Below are 24,642 nucleotides of genomic sequence, written 5' to 3'. Positions count from 1 at the left end.
TCAAGCTGAAAGTCCAAAAATAACAAAACAAAAAAAAAAGCACAAAAAAAAAATACATCACTGAGATGCTGGCTAATTAATGTGAAGCCATAGTTGACCGTAATGGTATAATATGTTTGCAAAATGTTTTTTTTATTATTATTTTTTTAAAGAGATTATAAAAGAAAATCTGAACTGAAAGTCTGGCAAATAATTTTTGAATATGGCAAATGCACAAAACAGCCATAAATGTGCATAAGTCCCTTCCCATGCAAGTTGTGATTTACACTACCTCACAATGGTCTTGGTGCTTATCCGAGTTTTAGGAACAACCAAAATCAACTTCACTTCTAGTTGATAATTTGGTATCAGAAGTGGCTTATATGACAGGCAAATACTTCTGGATTACACTTATTTACGCAAATAAAATATGATCATGCCTTGATCTTTAAATGTTTCATTAGGACAGTAAGGTCTGACTTTGCTTAGACAAAAGTCTTCTCACTTAACAGATAAAAGAATTTTGTGTATGACTCTCACGAGCTTGGGCGACTGCATCCATACATCTCTGCAATGACTCAAATAACTTATTAATAAAGTCATCTGAAATGGCAAAGAAAGCATCTAAGCAGGACTCCCAGAGTTCATCAAGATTTTTTGGATTCATCTTCAATGCCTCCTCCTTCATCTTACCCCAGACAAACTCAATAATGTTCATGTTTGGTGACTGGGCTGGCCAATCCTGAAGCACCTTGACCTCATTTGCTTTCAGGAACTTTGATGTGGAGGCTAAATGAGAAGGAGTGCTATCCTACTGAAGAATTTGCCATTGCCTGTGGTTGTAATGGGTAACACAAATGTCTTGATACCTCAGGCTGTTACAGTTGCCATCCACTCTGCAGATCTCTTGAATGGCCAATACAGAATGTAACCCCAAAACATAGTTTTTCCTTTACCAAACTTGACTAATTTCTGAGGTAATCTTGGGTCCATGCAGGTTCCAATAGTTCTTCTGCAGTATTTGTGATGATTTGGATGCAGTTCAACAGATGATTCATTGGTAAAATCTACTCTCTGCCACTTTTCCAAATGTTCAACTAGAAGTCAAGTTATTAAATATATATAATCATTATGTAATAATTGTATGTGTGTAATAATTATGACTTCAACTTTACACAAACATGGCAGGAGAATGTGCCCAGCTATAAGTAGATTTTAAGCAAAAATATTTAACTTAAATATTGACTTAATTGAATCACTTTAAATCATCATATGAGTCATTATACCTAATAATTAATAAATTAATATTTTTTGAATTTGCGCCTGTGTTGATTTACATAGGTTCAGCTTTCTACCCCCCTCTCTTTCTGTCTTGCTCTCTCTTTCTCTCAGTTACGTTACATTAGGGAGCAGATCTGGATGGTGCCACAGATCTGTCAGCGTCTGGCTGATGTCTGTGCCAGTGCAGTGGAGTGTGGGGAATTCTACATTCTCAGGAGCATGGCTGCTTCGTCCTGCTCCCAGAGATTTTCTTTCCTGCGGAGTGTTCCAACTCTAATCAAACACACCTGAAAAAGTTAATCAAGATCTTCAGGTTCCCTTGGAAATTACAAGCAGGTGTGTTGCAGGGTTGGAATTGAACTCTGCAGGAAGGAGAAGTATCAATCCAGCACTCTTTTCAAAGTCAAATAATGGATATTCCTATTAAACTTTTCTATACTTTAAATACGTTTTTTTCAAGTTTGTTGTCTGTAGATATTTATTATTTAATCCAAAAAGATTAAGTCTCTTATGCTCAGAAAAGCTGCATTTTGTTGATTAAAATACAGTAAAACAGGACTAATGTGAAATATTGTTATAATAATTTTCACTTTAATACAGTAAGCTGGACTTTCATCACCCATTAATATGCAGAATTTCTATTCAAGAATCAAAATTCTTTTATATAAACATTTATATGAATGGTTTTATTGATTTTGATAATTCTTATTTATTTATTTATTTTTGCTCGGAGTAGCTGCATTTAGTTGATCTATTAAAAGTAAAACATTAATATGAAATATGTAAAATATTAAAAAAAAGTATAAAATATTTTCTAATTTGATACATGTTAATTGCAATAATAGTAATATATTCTTGTAATGATGAAGCATAATTTCCAACATGCAGTGCTATCATGCTGAAAAACATATGCTTAAAAACATAATTGCCAACTTTGAAAACTGTTTTAAAAAATATAACTGGGTATTTTTGTAGAAACCATGGTACCTTTATTGATACTTTTATAATATATTTGAATAATTTAAAAAGGCAAAGCTTGTAACATTACTGTCACTTTCAATGTATTTAATACATTCCCGCTGAATGAAAGTATTTATTTATTTACAGAAAATATAAAGTCAACAAGGCGGTTCATTTCGCTGTGGCGACCCCAGATTAATAAAAGGACAAAGCCAAAAAGAAAATGAATGAATGAATAAAGTCAACAATTTTTTTAATTGTGCAGCGGCCTAAAGAATCAATAGTGCAATTGTAGCATTTTTAAAGTGTTTGCTTTTTGCAAGAGAAGATCATTTAATTGTTTACATACCTGTCTCTTACAAAACTGCTAAACTGTTTAACTGCTAAAAAAAAACTACAAACTTACCTCAATATTCTCATTTACACCCCTAAAAATAAAGGTTCTTTGTTGCAATTCCAGTTAGAATCTTATTTTATTTGAACTTCTTTTCTATTTTAATATGTTCATGTTAATCACTGCGCAAACATTTTTCTGAACCTTTATTTTTAAGATTGAAATGCATAAATGTGTTGAAATAACTTGGTATAATTCACTGGGTGTTTCCATATTTATGTAAGTACACTTTTTTTTTTCTTTTTATCTTTCTTTCATTGTTTTTAAATTGGACTAAGAATGGAATTCTGCTGTGCTCTTCCCAAATAAGGAAATTCAAACCCTCCAAGCAAAATTGAAAGCACAGAAATTGTTAAATATACATGTCGAATGTGTCATGCATAGGATTAATATCAACACACAGCACTACATAAACAACAGGCACACTACAACTTACTCATAAAAAGTTGTCCAGCCTGTCTCATCAGCCTTGGTAGCCAAAAGGCCAGTGTTTCCATTGTATCCCAGTAGAACAATCTCCTGGTTGAGAGCCGAGATGGAGCGCAGGCTTCCTGCAGGATCCAGTCCCAGCGTCACCACCTGATTCTCAGGCTGCAGGACAAGCCTGAGCAGCCCTGCTCCACCCTGTCCTGCGCCATCCCTTCTCACCTTCACCGTATTATTGCAGTTATCCACCACAGTGGCTAGCTCTCCATCAGGCCCATAACTGAAGTTATACAGGGGCAGACCTGTCACAAGACTGATAGTTTGTAAGTGGAGACCCTCCTCATTAAACACATACAGCTCCTGTTCCTGAGGGGACGCGACCTCATATCGTCCCAGAGCTGAAGGCCCTGGTCGGTTAGTGCGTACAGCTCGAATACGAATGTTATTGAGATCTGCAATGTAAAGCGTGCCGTCCGGTGAGACGGCCAGAGACATAGGGGAGTTGAGGCTGGCATCTGTGGCGTATCCATCATCTCCTGCGAAACAGTTGCAGTTGACGTCATTCTTACAGTCGCATTCTGATGTAGCGCCAGCTAAAAGCGACATCTCTCCATTGGTGCTGACTTGCCGCACACGGTTGATCTTCTTCTCATCCGTCTCTGCGATGTAAAGTACTCCTGTATGGGAGATGCCGATAGCAGTGGCACTTTCCAGGGCAGAGTGGATGGCCAGTTTGCTAAGGGAATAGTCGATGCCAGGCACTTGGCAATGCATAGGCCGTCCCGCAATGATGCTCACTTGGTGGTTTTCAGTGATGCGTAGGATAACATTATTCTCCAGCACATACAGAGAGTTATCCATGGGATTCACTGCCAAGTCGGTAGGCCACTCTAAGCGAACCTGGATTTAAAAAAATAAATAAATAGTTGGTATTGAAACGAATGTTTTACATTTTTTTAGTATCATTTTCTAGGCTTTTGACCAAACAGGTATGCTAGGTGTGGTGTAAAGTAATAAAGCAAACTTACAGTAATTGAGTAGATTTTTTGCAGGAATTATACTTAAATACCTTATTTGTACTTGTACTTTTACTTGAGTACATTTTATTTCTGAACAGGTTCTTTTACTATGCTTCTTTCCTTCGATCTGCAGTCACTACTGTGTTTTTGATATCTAAGTAGAATAGAGTATAGACCATTTTGAGGTATGTAAACAATAACAAAATGTCCTGACGTGTTTTACATTAAAATTTCCATAGCTTCTGAGGGTCCAAAAAGTTCCACATATTGATAAATAATTTTACGATAGATGTTATAACATCAAGTTATGATTGAATCACCTCTTGTTCACTAATATGAAATTGTTTGACAAGCAGGGGCCAATGACATCACCACATTGAAATGGTATATGCACAGCCATATTTTTGATTTAGGGGCTCATTCATATAAATTTAAAACAATGTATTATGACTTGCTTATCCTCTAATGACTGTTAGATTTACTGCATATCTGCAAACATTTGTACATGAAAACTGTTGAGAACAGAGTAAGAAACGGTACTGTGGTGCTAATAACTGCATTATGGAGCGAGTTTCGAGTGGCCACTGTGATCAGATACTATAGCAAAGTTGGCGACCCAGGGGTGTTACAGACTGTACCAAAAAGCTGAGGACTAGGCCAGAGGGTTGGGTGGTGAAATTATGAAAGATTTCTAGGTTAAAAAATAACAAAAGGGGAGGATGGTGAGGGATGGTTCTGAAATACGGGAGACTCCCGGGAAAAACAGTAGTGATGGCAGGTATGGTTTAGGGGTGAGGTGGGGTTGGGTGCTACATCTCCTTTTTAAAATCATACATTTTCATTCGACTGAACTTGTACAAATTCGTACGAATAAGTCACTAGACCAGGGGTGGGCAAACTCGGTCCTGGAGGGCCGGTGTTTTGCACAGTTTAGCTCCAACCCTAATTAAACACACCTGAATATGCTAATCAGTGTCTTCAAGATCACAAGAAATCCTTAAGCAGGTGTGTTTGATTAGCGTTGGAGCTAAACTGTGTTGGACACCGGCCCTCCAGGACTGAGTTTGCCCGTCCCTGCACTAGACTGACAAAACGTAAAACAGTTATGTTCCCTCTTGAGATCAGGCTGGCACAGCTAGTGTTATTTCCCCCACCGATAATCTTCCAGTGAAAGGTTAATATGACTTTTTAAAAAATGTTATACGGTTCCTTTTACAGCATTGATGTTGTAATGTAATTATAAAAATACAATCAGTTAAATAAACTTAAGCATTCATTTAGTTGCTCAAGTGTAAAATGAGATCAAAAGTTGTTTACACACACACCATCAGGATCAGCAGGCTAGCGCAGACCCTCCATTGAAAATACTGGAGTAAAATACATTTTCGTATTTTAAAGACATGGTGCGGAAAAAAAGAATTCAATGCGGTGCTTCTTGTATTTTCTGGGAAATTCTTTATATTGTACTATATATCAATCAAGCATTGAACATCATTGATTTTCAAAGAAAATGAATCTTAAACGCATTGATTTTGTAAAGACACACAGTTCACTGGAAAGCTTTAACATTGTAATTAATAATTGAAAGTCCATCTGCATAAACTACTCTATAATCAGAGCTGTGGTTTCTATCCAATGAAGCTGTGCACAGAAAAATCTGTAACGATTTACAACATGGTTGTATTAGTTAATGAATTTACTAACATGAACAAACAATGAATAATTCATTTATCACAGTATTGGTCCATGTTAGTAAACGTTAGTTAATGAAAACAGTGTTGTTCATTATTGTTTTGGTAACTCACAGTACATTAACTAATGTTAACAAGCATGAATTTAGATGTAATTAATGCATTAGTAAATGATGAACTATGATTGATAAATGCGGTACAAGTACTGTTCATAATTAGTTCATGTTAGTAAATACATTAGCTAACCAAACCTTATTGTAAAGAGTGACCTTAATGTAATATCAGACAGATTGTATTTTTACTTGAGTGTGATGTTCAGTACTCTTTTTACCACTGCCTGCTAGAGATGATTGATACTTGCGTGTCTGCTAATTTTTCAGAAGATTCAAAGATTTTATGATCAAATAAACAATCAAACTTCTTTTTTTTTGTTTCTCTCCCTGTGTATAATTTATAATGTGTGCTTTCATTAGGCTGACCTGGCTGACATCCATGCTGGAATCGCAGCTCAGCGGGCGCACAGCTGTAAGGTCATTGGCACCCAGCAGAGTAGAGATGATGCCGTTTTGATCCACCTTCCTAATCATGGTGGCATCTACAAAGTACATCAGCCCGTTTTTATCTACAGCAATGCCTGAAAAGAGAAAACAAACAGGTAAAGGAGTCAGCCGGAAAGTTCAGGGGTTACGCAGACTCTCAAACCCTTCGCCTGTCAGGCTCGTTTTATTTTTGTCTTCTGCAGCGCTTAATGATCTGAGCAAGAGCATCTTTGATCTGGTTTCAACCTGTTCTAAGTTTATCTTCAGGCTCTGCTCAATTCGTCTTTCCCTCCCGATTGCCTGTCCTATATAAGCTAGCAAATAATACACGTCCATCAAGCGTCACTCCAGTGTCAACCCATCAGTTCTCCTTATCAGACACTGAAGGCAGAGCAGACGAGAATATCTCCAAGTGCTGACAAGAAGATGCTCACAGAATGGACCTGTGTAGGTGTATGATGCAGAGGGGTTTGAACAAAAAGATGGGGAGACAAATAGCATGAGGGGAGAGACTGAGTGCACTTGACTGAGCCTTTTCACTGTGAAGTCATCTGGGAATCAGTAATGAGGCCTGTGTAGTCTGTCACCTCTCTACTCTTCCTCTTTCTCTCTCCCTCTCTCTCTCCAGAAGCTCAAATTCAACGTCACATATAGAAAATGTGACAATGTGACATCCTTGACAGTTTGGTGTCAGACTGGCTATTTTTTTCCATACACCAAACCTGGATATTACTTTCAAAACCTGCTCAAACTTGTTGTAGCACCTTTATCTTTTCCCTTTCTTATCACTATGTGTTTGCTTAGGATTCGAATGTTGTACTTAATTCTAGTTTACACGAATGTTGAACTTTGAATTTGTGACTCATATCATTCTTACTGAAGTTTTGATAAGTTTTTGACCCAATATTTTAAGATGTTTCTTCAAAAGTAAAGATGTCTTGTTTTTCAGACATGTTTAGGTTCATTTTTAGACAGCACTATACCAATGTTTTGACGTCAAAACAATGAAACAAGGGATATTTGACAGATTATTTGGAACATTTGATCATTTTCTGTGGGGGAATTCTTTAAATGACAATTTTTCTATTTGAAACTTGGAATAAATGTTATCAAAATTTATTGAATAAAACAAATATTAACATTTCACTCAAACACATCTCGCAAATCCAGTACATCCAGAGAAACAGAGAATTTTTAAAAATACATTATTGGAAATCTCCATCATCTTTCATTAAAGTGTCAATGTCTCATTTATGATTATGCATCTGATTCGAACGCTATCACTCGATTGAATGGATGTTATCAGTGGTTATCAGCTGATAGATATGGGCCAGTATGGGCCTTCTGTACCTATTAGTAGACTCAGAAGGCTGTTATCAACCATCCACATGGATAATCAGCTATACTAATAGAGAAGACTCCAGATCTGTTTTTACATTATTGTGAAGTTGGCTGTTGGGTTGGGGTAGAAATTAATAAAATACAATAATGGGAAATTTATTAAATAATATAAATAATTATCATGGTTAATCAGTTATACTAATAGAGAAGACTCTGTTTTACATTACCGTGATGGTTGGGTTGAATGAATGTGCTCCATGCAGGTGAGCTTGCTTGACAACCACCTGGAGGACACACTCCTCCTTAATACACCAGACAGTGTGTTAGAAACTCTCATATGCTTTACATGCTTGTTCCTATGTTTGTTTATATAAGTGCTAATTTCATAACACTCCATTTTGCATCTTTTTAAAATACACTATGAACAGCAGCTGTGCTAATTATTTTATTTATTCTCTATTTCCACCTGGGGCTACTCATCCAAGAGACTATGCAATGCCATTGATGCAATCCAAGATCTGAGAAGAGATGATCCCAAGGTATCCATAATCCTGGAACAGACCGTATCCCGAGCTGATGCTGTGGTCATCATGGAGGATCGGGGTGCATGAGACTGATTCCTGAAAGACCACTGTGACAACGAGTCCCTGCATTGATCCTTTGGGCCAGCCTGACCTTCCACTGGTGCCCTACTCAACCCTGCAGCTTCTCCACAATCGACTTCCAGCTTCTCCAGCACCTAGACGACAGCTCCACACAAGAATTTTGGCCAGAAGAATAATAGTCATGCCCAACAGAGCCTTTTTTCCCTGAGTTTTTTTGACTTCGTCAGGTGGTAAATTTTTTTTCTCTCACCACTGTCACCACTGGCTTGCTTGGATTGGGACTTATGGAGCTGCGCATCGATGGATTTGCTTCACAGTGGCTGTGGATGGATGATAACAGCCTTCTGAGCCTACTAGAAGGCGCAGAGGGCCCTACTGACCCATATTTTTCAGTTGAATACTGATAAGGACTATTTAATCGAGCTATAACATTCGAATTAGCTGTAAGATGTTACTCTGAGAAAAACTAGACATAAACTGACAAGCAGTAATATAATATTGATAATATAGAGCAGTAAAATGAAAACAGAAGTATAGATTTAATAGAAAGCTTTTGATATAGAGTTTGGTTAACAATTTATCTCCCCACATATTTTAGTTTTTAGACTTATAATTGTTCATTTTAATATAATAACTCAATTGTGTGATGAAATTGTCTTCTCTCATCTAGGACAAACAACTGAGATTTCAAATTAGCTTATTGTGATTTTTCTTTCAAAGTGATCTGTAAGATGTTGAATTCTACAGAAATGTGCCCGCTTAAGGCTCTGAACTGTAACATCTGAAAGTTAAAACAGTCGCCACGTTAAGTAACATTATCTCTGAGAGACAGACAGAGAGAGAGAGAATACCAAGAGACTCCAATAATCGAAACCAGAGACTTGCACTCCCCATAGCACATTCAGAAATTAATTAATAGCTTAAGGTTGAACATTCGCTGTGATTGTGGAAGCAGCTGGAGGATAAGACTCTTTTTATCCATGTTAGGTGTCACCGCTACAAAGGAAACAGATGTAAAGACAGCCCTAAGAAACATTTCTTCACCTCAGACAGACATATGCGAAGATGCTAGTGGGAGGTCTGATGGAAAGGGGGTTATCTAAACATTAACCCATTGAATCCAAAGTTTTCCTTTTATTAAGCTGTACAACTGGTGTTTTAGTTCATTTTCTGTGAATAAAAAAAAAAACATAATTAAATAAAAGTGTTTAAAAAATATGTGCAGTGTCACATGGTTAGTGAAAGCAGTCATATGGCATCCAATCTCCAAAAGCAAAAGTTAGTAAAGTATGTTAACGAAGAAATGTATTTTAGTACATTTGATCCTTAAGGTGGCTATTATTAATATATGTATTGTTGAGTGTGGTCAAAGAATGATCTGAGGGAAACCTGTGAGATACCAGTGAGATAAACAGTGCCTTTAGGTATGCACTTATGTACACAAAAGTTTGGGTAACATTTTAGTTTAGGTCACAATTCATGGTATTTATACCACTTGCTTATTACCTATCTAAAGGTGCCCTATAATGAAAGTCTGGGTATATAGTACAATAATAAAAGATCAGTATATGGAAATGGGCACACTGTCAGCCTAACGTTTCCTCGTTCTTATTTAAATTCCACAAGTGTAAAACCCCAGTGGACCACTGGCCAATCAGAATACAAAACAAACTGTGACGAGACTCACAGGCCATGCCCTCCGCATTTGCATTTATAGCTACTTTAGGTCATTCATCCAGACCTGACGAACAGCCGTGTCATCAAGAGAACACGCTTGAGATGCAGCTTTGAGAACATAAAAAAAGCTCTGAAATTATGTATATGCATGCCTCAGGTTGCGTTTGATAAGCCAAACTTTTTTTTAGTGAGACAACAGTGACATTATTCCTCGCTTGGTTATTTTAAGTGTATATTTCACTCATGATGTATGTGGGACTTTCATTTTGAAAACTTGACCCCCAAAAAGTTTACTGTGCATTACTGAGACACATTTCAAACTTGCCTCAGGACACAAAATGTAAGATTTACAGATTACACATTTATTCATCTCCACTCCAAACAGGCATACGGTATGTTTAGTTACATATTTTGTTAATTTATCGTGTTTATTGTGAAATTTATTGCATATTTTTTAACAAACACTTTTAGACTGCTGAATCGTCTCAAAATAAGTTAACATTACTCTGATTGGGTTTATATTTGCTCAAGTTTAGAGTACATCATGGTCTGTATATGTGTGTGTTTGTAAGAGTGGCAAGTCAGAGTGGAACTCATTGATATACATGCCACGAACCATATATGGTCAATTATGAACCTTCTGATTCTATAGGTATTTTATGGAGTAATAAATGAGCTTATAAAACCATTTCTGGAAATTCTTTGAACTTACTGAAGCCATAAACTTACTATGTAGATATCAGAGAACAATTTAACTTATTAAACCAATGCAGTATATGGCACGCTACCTGTTCATTAGTAGTTATAAAGTATGTTCTTTTTAGGGATCCCTAATCCTATGTAACATCTAAACCCACCTTCTAGCTTATTAACTATTAATAAACAGCTAATAAGTAGTTTATTAAGCTACTAGTGTTAAGGGTTTGTTAGTACCGTGAATTGTGACCTAAAATGTTACTAGAGTTTGTACTCAACTGTTGCTAAGACAAAGTTACAGTAAATATTGGGTTTAAAACCTAAAATGTAATATATTACTAATAAGTTACAATGCTGATACTGTACTGTACACTGGTTACACTAATATTAAAATTTTATCAGAAATGTAGAAGATTTAGATTTTTATATTGTATCTTAGTATTCATATTAGTGTTGTTTATGGGTTTTGTATATGACAGTAACCCTAGAGTGTGATTAAAAAGAGTTTAAATTGTGTTAATATTTTAGTTGTTGACTTGAAACCTTAATCAATTTTTAACACACATTAACATTAAATAACATATTGATTAATTTAAGGGGTTACTATTGACCCACCATGAATATTTTCATGTCTGGGAGGAGAAAAAAAGGGGATTGAATGGATTAAGCTGCTTTAAGACTGATTAAGCTTCTGTGTTTTTGGTATTTCCAGCTCACCTTTGGGGCTCATGAGAGTGGCTTCTACAGCTTTTCCGCCATCCCCACATCTTTCGTCAAAGGGCAAGCACTGCTCTCCTGTCCCTGCCACTACTTCAGCATTGTCTGCGAGCAGTCTTCCTCCAGTGAGCGATCGCACCTTGTAGATTCGCCGGGAGTTTGTGTCAGAGATGAACAGAGCTCCAGAGACTGGGTCCACCGCCAGGAAATACTTATGAGTCGGGTTGTTACTATGAAAAACAAGGTCATTACAGAGTTAGTGCTGCAATTACATAATGTGCTGGTCTGTTTATATATTAATTGAAGTATAACCTCACATGAAAAGTACTATAATAATGTATTGTAAATACTATGGTGGTTTTGAACCATACTATAGTAAAGTGTAATCAACTGTATACAGTATATGTAGTATTACAGTAATACATATTGTAGTATACTGCAGAAAATTGTGGGGTATTGTAGTATGATAGACTACAGTATATATAGAAAAACTCAGTGTAGTATTGGTAATTTTGTGTAAATCAGTGTTTCGTAACCCTGTTCCAAGAGGCACATCAACAGTACATATTTTGGATGTCTTGCTTGATCCAAGACTGTCCCATTCATTTCAAGTTTTGGAGTCTCTTCTAATATTGCTCCGTTATTTCAGATGTGTTTGATTAGGAAGAGGTTGAAAATGTGTACTGTGGTTGCACCTTTAGGAACAGGGTTGGGAAACACTGGTTTAAATGATGTAGTTGTTTAAATTATGTAGTATTTCTGTCACAATCACCTGCGATTTATTTCATACAGATTGCTAAAATCCCGTCACCATAGGGACTACAAATCCTGTCATGCACCACACACATACACCTGTTCCAGTTCTCCTTTGATTACCCACAGGGAGCTGTTAAAAAACTGATTACACAAACTATATATACAGCACACTTACACACAGACTTTGCTGAGTCTTGTTGATACTAACCCTTTAACTTAACGAAGCGCTTTCTGGTCAAGTCTCTCCGTGTATTTTCCTTGCCTTGTTCTATTGTTTAGGCTGTCTGTCGTCTGCATCGATCATCTGCCTGTGTCTTGACTACACTTCCGGACTACTTGTTTGTACATGTACAGTAAATGACTATTGTCTCTCTAAACACTCTTATTAATAAAGAACTCAATGTGGGTCCTCAACCCAGTTGTCCAGCGTCCATCAGTTAAAATTACTATAGCAAGTATAGAATGGCTTTAAAAGAGTTTGGTTTAAGAACACTTTAGTATTTATCAAAATTACTATAGTATATTTTATGTGAAAAAGAAAAAAAAAGTTAACAAGGCTCACCTATGTCGAAAATCCTTGTTTCTGTAAACAGAGATATAACAATCACAATTTTGATGGTCACACAAACATACACACACATATAATATTTCATTGGATTTTTTTTTTAATAAAGCTAAAATATAAAATTTGTGAATATTCAAATTTAATCTAGAAAATAGTTTTTTCTTCCAAGTTGGTTGTCAAAAATAATAATACATTATGAACACTGCATTTTCTGAAATATATAATATACACTCACTGACCACTTTATTAGGTACACCTTTCCAACTGCTTATTAATGCACAATTCTTATCAGCCAATCACATGGTAGCAACTTGGTGAATTTAGGCACATAGACATGGTCAAGACAATCAGCTAAGAACAGGAAACTGAGGCTACAATTCACACAAGCTCACCAAACTTGAAGAATAGAAGATTGGAAAAAATTGCCTGATCTGATGAGTCTCGATTTCTGCTGTGACATTGTGATGATAGGGTTAGAATTTGGCATCAACAACATGAAAGCATGGTTCCATCCTGCCTTGAATCAATGGTTCAGGCTGATGGTGGTAATGTAATGGTGTGGGGAATATTTTCTTGGCACACTTAGGGACCATCAGCGCCAATTGAGCATCGTGTCACCGCCACAACCTACTTGAGTATTGTTGCTGACCATGTCCATCACTTTATGACCACAGTGTACTCTTCTTCTGTTCTGATATCTACTTTCATCAGGATAACGCACCATGTCATAAAGCAAAAATCATCTCAGGCTGGTTTCTTGAACATGAAAATGAGTTCACTGTACTCGAATGGCCTCCACAGTCACCAGTACTCAATCCACTAGAGCACCTTTGAGATGTGGTGGAACAGGAGATTCGCATCATGGATGTGCAGCCGACAAATCTGCAGCAACTGTGTGATGCTATCATGTCGATATGAACCAAAATCTCTGAGGAATATTTTCAGTACCTTGTTGAATCTATGCCACAAAGGATTAAGACAAAATGGGGTCCAACCCGGTACTAGTAAGGTGTACCTAATAAAGTGGCCTGCGAGTGCATTTTTCCATTCATATATAATTAAATGCAATTAACATAATTCAACCAATACAATGAAGTATGAACACATATGCATCATGCTATTACATGAGAGCTATTTAACCTAAACATATATTTACAAGGTTTATGAATATTTAAAGATTTATAAATATTTAATTTAGGCTTTTCAGTATGATTTGTGAAATGAAATGATATAATACATCTTATATGCCAATGCGACTCATCTGTACTCAGGTGTAAGTTATTTCTCCCAAAAAATATGGTAAAAAAACATCCAATACCTGAGCTCCAGTATGCGTGTGGTGTTGAGGTTGGGATAAACTCGGCGTACAAAATTCAAGTCTCCGACATAGAGGCTGCCATCAATGCCTGCTGCCAGGGCTACAGGTGCCAACAGCTTATTTCCATCAGCCAGGCCATTACAGCTCGGGCACGAGATACTTCGCCGACGTCCATTACCCATGATGCTTGTAATGATGGGTGGCTGCTGGGACACAAAGACGTTCTCACCGCTGCCCTTATGAAGGATGCCTGGTGTCAGATGAATAAAGAAACAATAACCATTTAAATGGACTGGAAAAAAAAGAAAAGTGCCATTTTCAAAAGACCATTTTGGGGGAAAAGCTGTTTACCTGAGCCATCTATGAACATTACAACCCCATTTTCGAGGCGTCACATTAAATTATTGATCAAAACAACATGCTCTTTTATTAAAAGCAGTCAGGCGTCACATCACATCAGACTTCCTGTGTGTCAGAGTGACTCCAAATCTCGAATGGTCTGAATTATACTTATTTTACTGTGGCAATCAGTCTCATTTTAAGTGTGAACAATTACTTTCTGTAGACAACATAGTGTAGTTATTTAAATTAATGGTCTTCATCAAAGCTAATTCAATAATGGTTAAATAATAATTTATTTTGAGGTCCTGTTATAGTTATATAATAATACTAAAAATATTATATTATATTATATTATATTATATTATATTATATTATATTATATTATATTATATTATATTATATTATATTATATTATATTATATCATATTATATTAAGTAAGATTAAGAAAGCTTTTGTAACACATTGCCTGTACAGTAGAGCTGCATGATACTGGAAAAATCGGCCATTGCAATATTTTGTTTTGCTGCTGTCTGGAAAGGTTTCATTAATTTGTATAGACTGGGATGATTAAGATGTTTTTATGCAGTGCATCTCCATAAATTATAATAAATTACATACAAAAATATAAAATTACAAAACTGATGACTTTAGTAGAACAGGAAAAAATACATTAAAATAAACATTAAAATATGATTATTTCAGGTTGTAAAGCATATTTAAATAGTATTTTAAACCATATCTTCATGGTTGGTGGTTGAAATAATAATTGAGTTATTACACAATGTTCATTCATGCTAATTTAATACTATAACTGTACAGATGTTTCAAAACAATTAATAAAAACAAGACATGCTACAACATAGGAGGAATTATTATTATTATTTTTAGTACATATGTGAAATGAAGACTCATACCGCTGCGTAGGTTGAGTATATGGTGTTTGTCCAGTGACCAGCCCCCCAGACTAGAAGGCTCCAGTTCATAACCCTGCAGCATAGCCGTCCTCTTCTCCCACAACACCAGACTAGGACATGATTCATATTCATACCCCACAGAAACTGGGGGAGAGAGGGAGAGAAGAGAGAGAGAGAGAGAGAGAGAGAGAGAGAGAGAGAGAGAGAGAGACAGAGAGAGAGTACACAAAATGTATCAAAACAGCATTTAATTAACTACATGACAGGCCAATATTAGAGATGATTAATTTACATACAATGCAAGCAGATTGGATGAGGAGTCTAGCTGCGAAACAGTGAGGGAGAATATAAATATTTATTTGAAAACCACATGCTAAATTAAAACCCAGAGCATTTAGAGAAACATTACCAATTCAGCACTTTGAGACATGCACAAGCACCACCAAACATATTTTTAGATATAGTATTGGTAATATTTTGATGAGTATATGTTCTTTAAATATATGTTTGGCCATCTATGGTTTATTTTTAAAGATACTTACTTTAAGTAATATTTTTTTAATGTATTTAAAGATAGATTTGCCAAATCATTATTTAGTGTGAAAATACATTCATTAGCCCCTTTCACACATACAGTAAAAACCTCAGCGGAAAATTACCGTCAATTTTCCGGAAAGGGAACACGTGTGAACATACCCTTTTTAAAAATGTCGGTCAATTAATTCTGGCAATTTTCTAGAAAGACAAGCTGTAACATTACCAGTAATTTGCCGGAATGCGGCACTGTGTGAACGCAGAAAGAAAATTGTCAAAAAGAGTGCGTTCACGATTAGAGCAGGCTGATGTAAAACGTCTACTCCAGTTAATCAGAACATTCAGACGCATTTACATCCACGTCGTTTATGGTTTAAGTGACCTTTATTTTGTATTTTCTATAGGATTCAAATCAGGTGATTGGCTGGGCCATTCTACAACTTTATTTTCTTACTCTGAAACCATTTGAGAGTTTCCTTGGCTGTGTTTTGGATCATTGTCTTTCTGAAATGTCCACCCTGGTTTCATTTTCATCATCCTGCTAATGTAGATGTTGGTCTGAAACAGCTAATATTAATTTACAGTGACAAATCTATCTGCCTGCCTGCCTGCCTGTCTGTCTTTCTGTCTCTCTATATAGTTTTTTTGTTTACATACAGCATGAGAGGCAAGCTTTTTTTACAAGTGACCCTGTAACAATCACCACAACATTTCTCTTTCCAGCTTTTGCAGACTGCTGGGCAGAAGTAGGACATATCCGGATCTGGGCAAGCCTTCACAAATCACCGCAGCTTGGGTGCTTTCACAACCACAAAGCACCTCAGTAAAGTGTGAACGTGATTTGTTCAGACGCCCCATGGCTGGACACGACTTCAGCTTTCACTTTTCAAACAGGACTGTGTGATCTGTGCTGCTGCCACAGGGTCACTGCGAGATCCATGTTTTCACACACAAAAAAACTTTCCTTCCAGTTCATGAAAAGTGGAGCACAACTCAGAGAGTCCATTAGCATAAATACATATGGAGATATACCAGCGAGGCAGGTGAGAATTTATAGCTGTGTAGACGCAATAGGGACTGTGGGTATAAGAACCCCAAAATATAAATGAACAAGACTAAGATGTAGAGAGCTGGAAGGGAGACTGGGAAAGCAGGGGAAAGACAAAAAGAGATTAGTGGCTGTTATAAAAGAGGTCACGCTAGACAGACTGCTGTTCTCAGCATTTCCCTCGGCTCACTGGCGCTGCTCTCTGAACCTGTGTGCTTTCCTGACAGGGACGGTCAGGCTGAATGATCCTTGGGACCTGCGTTCACACGGATGAGCGCAAATCCTGTTTGATGTGTTAACTCTCAACAGTGTTCAGTCAGCAGAGTGACCGATTAACCATGCCTGTTTAACTGCTGTGTGTGTTCTGGATGCCGAACGGCCAGTACAGATGGCAAAATGAACACCTGTCAAGTGCCAAACGTGGGTAAATGTAATGTTTGGCAGGTGAATTCCGCGGAGTCATGAGCCAATCTGCAGGGTGACAATTCTGTAATGGGTTGGTTGGATTTGTGTTGTGATGTGGAGAATGTTTGTCAATAATGTCATTTGTGGTGGTGAAATACAGTACGTGTTTATATGATGGCATGTATTTGAAAAATGGTGCAGTAGAAAAAACGCAGAACTCAAGTTGATCAAACCACGAGAGCACTTTACATCATTTCAAAAGAGGCTCGTAAGAGTAGAGTTTAATGTGGGCTAGATACCACGTCAAGTGCTGACAGAGCTCTTGTGCTGTTTAATGCACTTGAGAGATTAATGCGTTTAATTCATTTCTCAGTGCAGTTTTTACAGTTATATTCCCTTTCTGTGAATGCCACTGCATGTACTGGAAGTCATGTCTACTTTTGCATTCCAGCAAACAGTAGAGCTGCAACAAAGTACATTTCTCTTAACACATTTCCTTACCAATTTTATTTAAGAATCTGCACTCAAGAAATGAGTTGCATATAGATATTTAAATTGTGACTAAATAGCAAGCTATGGACCCTGAATGGCTTTCTTAAAGAGGTGGTCCAGTGTGTAATTTTAAGGTTAGGTTGTGTTTATTGGTTGTAAAGCAATGTGTGCTAATGCTTCATTTGTAAAAAGTAACATTATTTTTCATATATTTTAATTAAATTATATACTGGTACTGCTACTCAGCTAACATGAAAACGAGAGTCATATTTCCTAGTTGCTCTGATTAGTCAGCTAACATAATGTGCTGTGATTTGTGAATCAGCTCCACATCACCAATACGTGCCACACCTCTACTAGCACACACATGGCATTGTGTAAATACATCATCAGTCGGTGTAACTGTTAGCCATATTACTTTGAGCCTAAATCATACAGAAAATGACAGAGGACAAAGCTGAACCTCATGTTTAAGTAATATGAAATGTTCACATATATTTTGTGAGCTTTGAGATGTAGAGCTCACGAAAAGCAGTCGCATAGACAGTTCATGCCCTGATGAAGATTGTGGGTGTTTGCAGGGGTTTGATGAATAAATATGAATTAGTAGCTAAATTGTTAATGCTGCGAAACAACCTTTCCTGTTGTTCACATTCTTTGTTTTACGTCTTTGCTACAACATACCATTAAAGCTAGAAACTGTGCACAACTTACAGGTTGTGGCTCACAGCTTCTTTTACTATGGTTGGAGCTGCTCCTTCTTTGCAAAGTTTTTAGCCAAATCTAGCACTGAACTGGGAGAGATTCTGCAAGCTTTCTTTTGTCAAATGCTAGCTATATATATCTTATTAGTCTCTGGAACATAATTAAAATTAAATTGTAAGCACATTTCTCTTTGTGTCATGTTCTTTGGAGGCTCAAATACAGAAACATAACAAGCTCTTGGAAAATAACAGCGCTGGGACGCCATGTTAGCTTTCTCTGCCTGACATTACAGCACATCTGGCCATGCCACTTTGCTGTGCAAGGTGTATGCAGGTAACCTGAACCTTATGATCGCATTAATCTAAATGTATTTTTTTTTGTAGTACACAAACTTCGTTCATTGTAGATTTTGCTAAGCTGACTCTGTGAAAGTCAATGTCTCCCTTTGCATTCAACTTTGAGTGTATTACATGGAGAGATATTGTTTATATTCACACAGCTAAATTACACATCAATTGAACTTTAAAATATGATATCGTAGAGGACCAACCTTTTAAGGTAAATGTAATGTTAAATGATATTGTTCATAAACTATTTATTGCTACCTTTTCACTGTTAACATGGTAAATGAGCCACAATATAACATGATGCTTGTTCAAATGTTTGTTCATGCTCAAATAGTAAATATTTTATTCAATATCATGTAGCATGAAAACAGTATTTAATATATTTTTTATATCATAATTAAAAAGCACAAACGCTTAGGATGGTGACATGCTATAAAAAAAACTTTGTGAAATTTAGACTAAAATATCAGTTAATTAAACTGAAAATTGATTGAAAATGAGGAATCATTAAAGTCAACCCAGTTTTACCTGTTGAGTGCAGAAAACCTAAGCCAAATGGCTCATTGGAAGTGCTAATTAAACATCAACATTTTAGACATTTTTGGTCCAAAATCACTTTCAGAACCTGAATAGCTTTTTTTTTTTTTTTGCCAAAATATTTGTATATCACAAGCTAACAGATAACAGATTACACTGCCAGTTAAATGTGACTCAATTACGATTTTTTGCTCATATGTGACATTAACTGGATCTGTTCTATGACTGTGTAAGCATGAAAAAAAACCCTGCATGCATTCGGATATTCAGAGATCGATTTCAGGCCTCCTGCGTATGTGAAAACAAATCAGATATAAATTAGATATGTGACAATGCGATTATCATGTAAACTAGCAGATCGCATTTTGTTTTGTACATCATTAAACTTGTAACAATGTCATACTACTCCGTGGTTTATTGACGTACAAGGAAGAGCATGTGTGTGTTCATCCTAAAATTTCAGACCCGACGCTCCTCATTAAAGCCCATCACAATTTACTCCCACCAGACCTGAGATCTCTCATACCCACACAATCCTCTGAATGGTGGAAGACACTATATATAAACCATAGGCGCAAGCTGTGATGATGGCCCTGTTCCTCATCCTCTGCCTCAAAATCATTCTAAAGTTGGGCGAACATTACATATTTTGCAGAGCTTAAGGACAATTTCTTCCTTCATGGCTTCATGGCATCCTTCATGTGGCGCAGATGCTAGAACCCGCCTTTATGCATGCGCAACATTGTAAATTTTATAGCAAATGTAAACACATAAATGTTTCAGGTCCAAACTATTTCATGTGCTTACCCACTGCATCAGAGAGGCCGTAGACATGCTGACCATAAGCATCAGTCTTGTCCCAGATGAAGGTGTAGGCGAGGTTGGGTGAAGCGTGGAACCACTTCTGGAAGAGATGGCCCTCTACAGCAACCATAAGATGGACTTTGACCAAGCTGAGAGGAACCACAGCTTGAGTCATGGTGATCTTGAGCAATGAGCGGTAACCTGGTGTTCGTGAACTCAGATGACAGAGCTTCAGATTGGTGCCAGGAATTTCCAGCTGCTCATGCAGAACCTGGTGGACAAATGAAGGACTTTTACATCACAGGAAAAGAACATTTTCAGAAAAAAAAGGATGATTAGGAAGCAAGGTCAGAGGGTAGAACAAAGATTGAGACAGATGAGAAGAATAGGAAGTGAAAAGAGGAGCATAATTACACTGAAAATAGTTGACCTGTGAGCTTTTCAGGTTAATAACCTGTTAACCAATGTAATGACCAAAGAGAGTGCTAAGAGAAGATGAATAGTGGAAAATTAGCAATATTTGGCACAGTCAAGTGAGTAAAATGTAAGGTCTAACTGGAGAATCATCTCAGTGCAAAATTAATTAATTTGTTAATTACAGCAATGAAAGAATCAAGGAACTGAAGGATCTCATCACACCTGGGTCTCTGGAATGATGGATCTCTCTCCAGGTTTGGAACTGAAGAAAGAGGAAAGCGGGGAAGCCACCACCACAGGATCAGGCCTCACAAAGCCACTGAGATCACAGCTTGGGATGGTGTTCTCCTCCGTCTTCAACATCAGAGTGTCCATGGCATAGAAAATGTTCCACGGGAGCCACACTGTGCGCTCTTGACTCAAAAATGGAGCCCGTTCAAAGCGTAGAGTGAGAGAGGCTCCACCATTGGCAATGAGGTCAAATCTAATGACATAAAGGGAGAGAAAGAAGCAGAGTGGAAAAAAAATGTACTTGCGTTATTCTGTTATTGATGGCGTCATTAAATCCAGAATGTTTTTACCATTAAAAATGCCATTTTGCTGGGAGGAATAATTCATTGTTTTGATAGATTGGAGTCATTTCGATGGAAAGACTGAGCTTACTTGGCTCTAAATGAATCTAATAAAGATTTGTTCAGTTGTAGCTCTCTAAATCACTAGAAGGTTATGTAAACAAGTAAGTCATAACATAAGGCTTGGTGGCAAAAACAATTAAAGTGTTTCAATAGGGGGGGGGGGAAGGGCTGTTTGTTGCCTGGATGTTTCAGCTACCAGGTTTTTAGAAAACATGTAAAGAGTGGGCTCCCTTTTAGTTCAGTTGAATTTAGGTAGTTGACTTAGTTTATCCATCTATCTATTCATCCATAATTCCACTTATCCAATATCTAGCACTCTATCCATAAATCCATCAACTATCTTCATATCCATCCACTTATTCATTATTTTTGCACTTTAATCATCTTTTCATATCATCTATTCATCCATCATCCATCCATCCATCCAACATTCCACCAATCCATCCATTCATTCATCTATCCATCCATCCATCCATCCATCCATCCATCCATCCATCCATCCATCCATCCATCCATCCATCCATCAGTCCATCCATCCATCCATCATAACATTATATTCGTAAATCCATCTTTTACCTATTATTCCATCCATCCATCCATCCATCCATCCGTCCGTCTGTCCGTCCATCCATCCATCCATCCATCCAATCATTCTTCAATTTATTCCTCCATTAAAACTAGCTCTCCATAAATCAATCCTTCCCCTATCATTCATCCATCAAAACTTTATATCCATAAAACCATCCTATACCTATTTTTCCATCCATCCATCCATCCTTTCAACCATCCATCCATCCATCTATCAATCAATCAATCAATCAATCAATCAATCAATCAATCAATCAATCAATCAATCAATCAATCAATCCATCCATCCATCCATCCATCCATCCATCCATCATAAGATTCTGTCTATAAATTCATCCTTCACACATTATTCTATCCATCCATCCATCCATCCATCCATCCATCATAAGATTATATCAATAAATTCATCCTTCACACATTATTCTATCCATCCATCCATCCATCCATCCATCCATCATAAGATTCTGTCTATAAATTCATCCTTCACACATTATTCTATCCATCCATCCATCCATCCATCCATCCATCCATCCATCCATCCATCCATCCATCCATCCATCATAAGATTATATCAATAAATTCATCCTTCACACATTATTCTATCCATCCATCCATCCATCCATCCATCCATCCATCCATCCATCCATCCATCCATCCATCCATCCATCATAACACTATATCCATAAATCCATCGTTCACCTAGCAATCCATCATCCATCTGTCCATCCATCTGTTCATCCATCTGTCCATCCATCCATCCATCCATCAATCCATCCATCCATCCATCCATCCATCCATCCATCCATCCATCCATCCATCCATCCATCCGTCCGTCCGTCCGTCTATCCATCCATCCATCCATCCATCCATCATAACATTATATTGATCAATCCCTCTATCATCTCTCTATAAATCAATTTAGCTATGAATGGTGCAAAATTGGTACACATATAATGGTGAACTTACGTTCCATCCTGACGTGTGAGAGTGTATCCATACTGTGGGTACTTGACAAAGGACACATTAACTCCAACCAGAGGGGTTCCATCTGTAGTCACCACCTGACCTCTGATCAGTGATGCCAGACTTGAAAAAGCAGAGCAAACAAGCATAACCAATAAATCCACAGCAATACCTTCAATCCGACAACTGTTGTCAAAAAAATAAAAAAAATGTCCATCAGTTCCTCATTAGTCAACTCATCTGTCAGTCCTTCAGAGAAACTCAGCACAAAGAGACAGGAAAATGTTGTAACACCACTGACAACAATCAATAAGGATCCTCAGAAATAGCTCAGGGTTACAAAATAACACCGAACTGACAATAACAATCTCAGCACTCGGTGTTTTCTCAAAAGATATGGCATAAATTGTCTGTACTTCAGTAGATATTTAATTTTTTCCCAAACAAAAAATGCATGAGAAATGACATTTACCTATTTACCAACCAAGCATGCAGCAAGAATGAGTTACCTTGCGTTAAAGGGATTGTCTGCAGGGATTATATGTGTGCTGTCCCGCCCCACTAGCATCTTGACTCGGTCATAGAAGGAACGGACTTTCTGCTCAGGATGCTGACCCTGCTGGATGACCTGTAAGGGATCCCTTGATCCTCTACAAAGTGGACTATTCTGGCAGGGACTTTGTATACAGCAATCTGGATCCATACAGTCAGTCAGACCATCTAAAGATGCGAAACAGCGGCGTGATGAGTAATGTCAAATTACAATAGTGTACAATCAATCACAACTGCCTAAGGCTGCAAGAGATTTCTCTCTTCATCCCCTTCACTGTTAAAAAGAAAAAGAAACATTCTTCATCTGTTGAACAAGAGGCCATTTCATCAAAGTGTCCTCGTACGTTTTTTGAACACAAAAATGTTGGATTTGAATTTTGTCTCTGTTCCAGTATTCATTCACCAAAGAGTTCGAAAAGCGCTTTCTTCTTTCCCTCACCTTTAGGCTTTGAATTAAATTACTTATTGCAGAATATCTAACATGCTTTTTGTAATTCAGGATTTCAGATGAAAGGCAACAGTCCAGCTCTATTTATATTTTGAGAATAGTCGTAGAAATTCAGAGGTAAGCTTATTTCTATGAAATTTAAGAGTTGTGAACAAAGGTATAAAGTACATACAGAGAAAGACAGATAGCTGCCCTGTCTAGTTAGAATTGTGTATTTGTCTCCAAATCCTCAAACTGAATGTACTGAATAGTTACTCTCATCCATTCAAAGCATGAAATGAAGTACAATAAAGCTAAAGAGAGCAATTTATTTGATCGTTTTTCTTTTTAAATTTCTTCTTAATTTGCCAAAACAACTCTAAATTAAACCTTTCAGAGGCTGACATGACCAAAAATTAATAGCACTTTTTTTTAACATATTTTACAGTTTTACTTGTTTGATTTAGTACCTTCTTGGAAAAATAGCAATGTGAGGTTAGATTGAGATTTTGTTAGAGCAATGACAAAATGTTACATGCCTGCAAAATAAATTCTGTCATTCTTTTTACAGTTTAATTATGTTTAGAATGGGGTAAAATGCACAAATAAATTGCACACAGCAGCCATTCCTGATGTTACCGAAATTACACACAGCATCTGTTCCTGTGCTCATGTTGCAGTTCCAATCAGGAAAAATCTTTGCCATGAAGTTCCCACAGAGTAAACAAAAAATCTGGTACAGTACCTCCTTCATTGTCTTTGTTGTCTGCACATGAAGTCTCCATTGCGACACTGCAGCCGGTGCCTCTCCATCCAGTTTTGCACTCACAGTGCCAGCTGTTTTGACCCAGAAGACACTGTCCATTTCCATTACATCTGTTCGGACAGCCATCTGCAACAGCCAGAGAGAGAAAGATGGATTGAGAGAGGCTGAAATCCATCATGCCAGTCACCAGAGCACTGATAT

The 24,642-nt window shown here is 37.1% G+C and overlaps 1 protein-coding gene across 15 annotated transcripts in view; it reads right to left on the bottom strand.

The window, feature by feature from the left end:
* The window catches only part of tenm2a (teneurin transmembrane protein 2a), a 1,216,147-nt gene that overhangs the window by 9,770 nt on the left and 1,181,735 nt on the right, over positions 1–24,642 (bottom strand). For all 15 annotated transcript variants that reach the window (XM_087281568.2, XM_087281560.1, XM_087281559.1 and 12 more), the window contains 11 exons: positions 24,421–24,567; positions 23,206–23,416; positions 22,700–22,819; positions 20,733–20,994; positions 20,097–20,364; positions 15,222–15,365; positions 13,965–14,214; positions 12,644–12,664; positions 11,326–11,555; positions 6,230–6,384; positions 3,051–3,940 (listed from right to left, as the gene is read on the bottom strand). In XM_087281568.2, coding sequence (XP_087137694.1) covers positions 3,051–3,940; positions 6,230–6,384; positions 11,326–11,555; positions 12,644–12,664; positions 13,965–14,214; positions 15,222–15,365; positions 20,097–20,364; positions 20,733–20,994; positions 22,700–22,819; positions 23,206–23,416; positions 24,421–24,567 — 2,698 coding nt within the window. The remainder of the gene's footprint in view (positions 1–3,050; positions 3,941–6,229; positions 6,385–11,325; positions 11,556–12,643; positions 12,665–13,964; positions 14,215–15,221; positions 15,366–20,096; positions 20,365–20,732; positions 20,995–22,699; positions 22,820–23,205; positions 23,417–24,420; positions 24,568–24,642) is intronic.

This window comes from Danio rerio, chromosome 14, assembly GCF_052040795.2.
Source record: "Danio rerio strain M-AB ecotype USA chromosome 14, GRCz13ab, whole genome shotgun sequence".
Classification (NCBI taxonomy): domain Eukaryota; kingdom Metazoa; phylum Chordata; class Actinopteri; order Cypriniformes; family Danionidae; genus Danio; species Danio rerio.
This window is presented reverse-complemented; position numbering and strand designations above follow the sequence as displayed.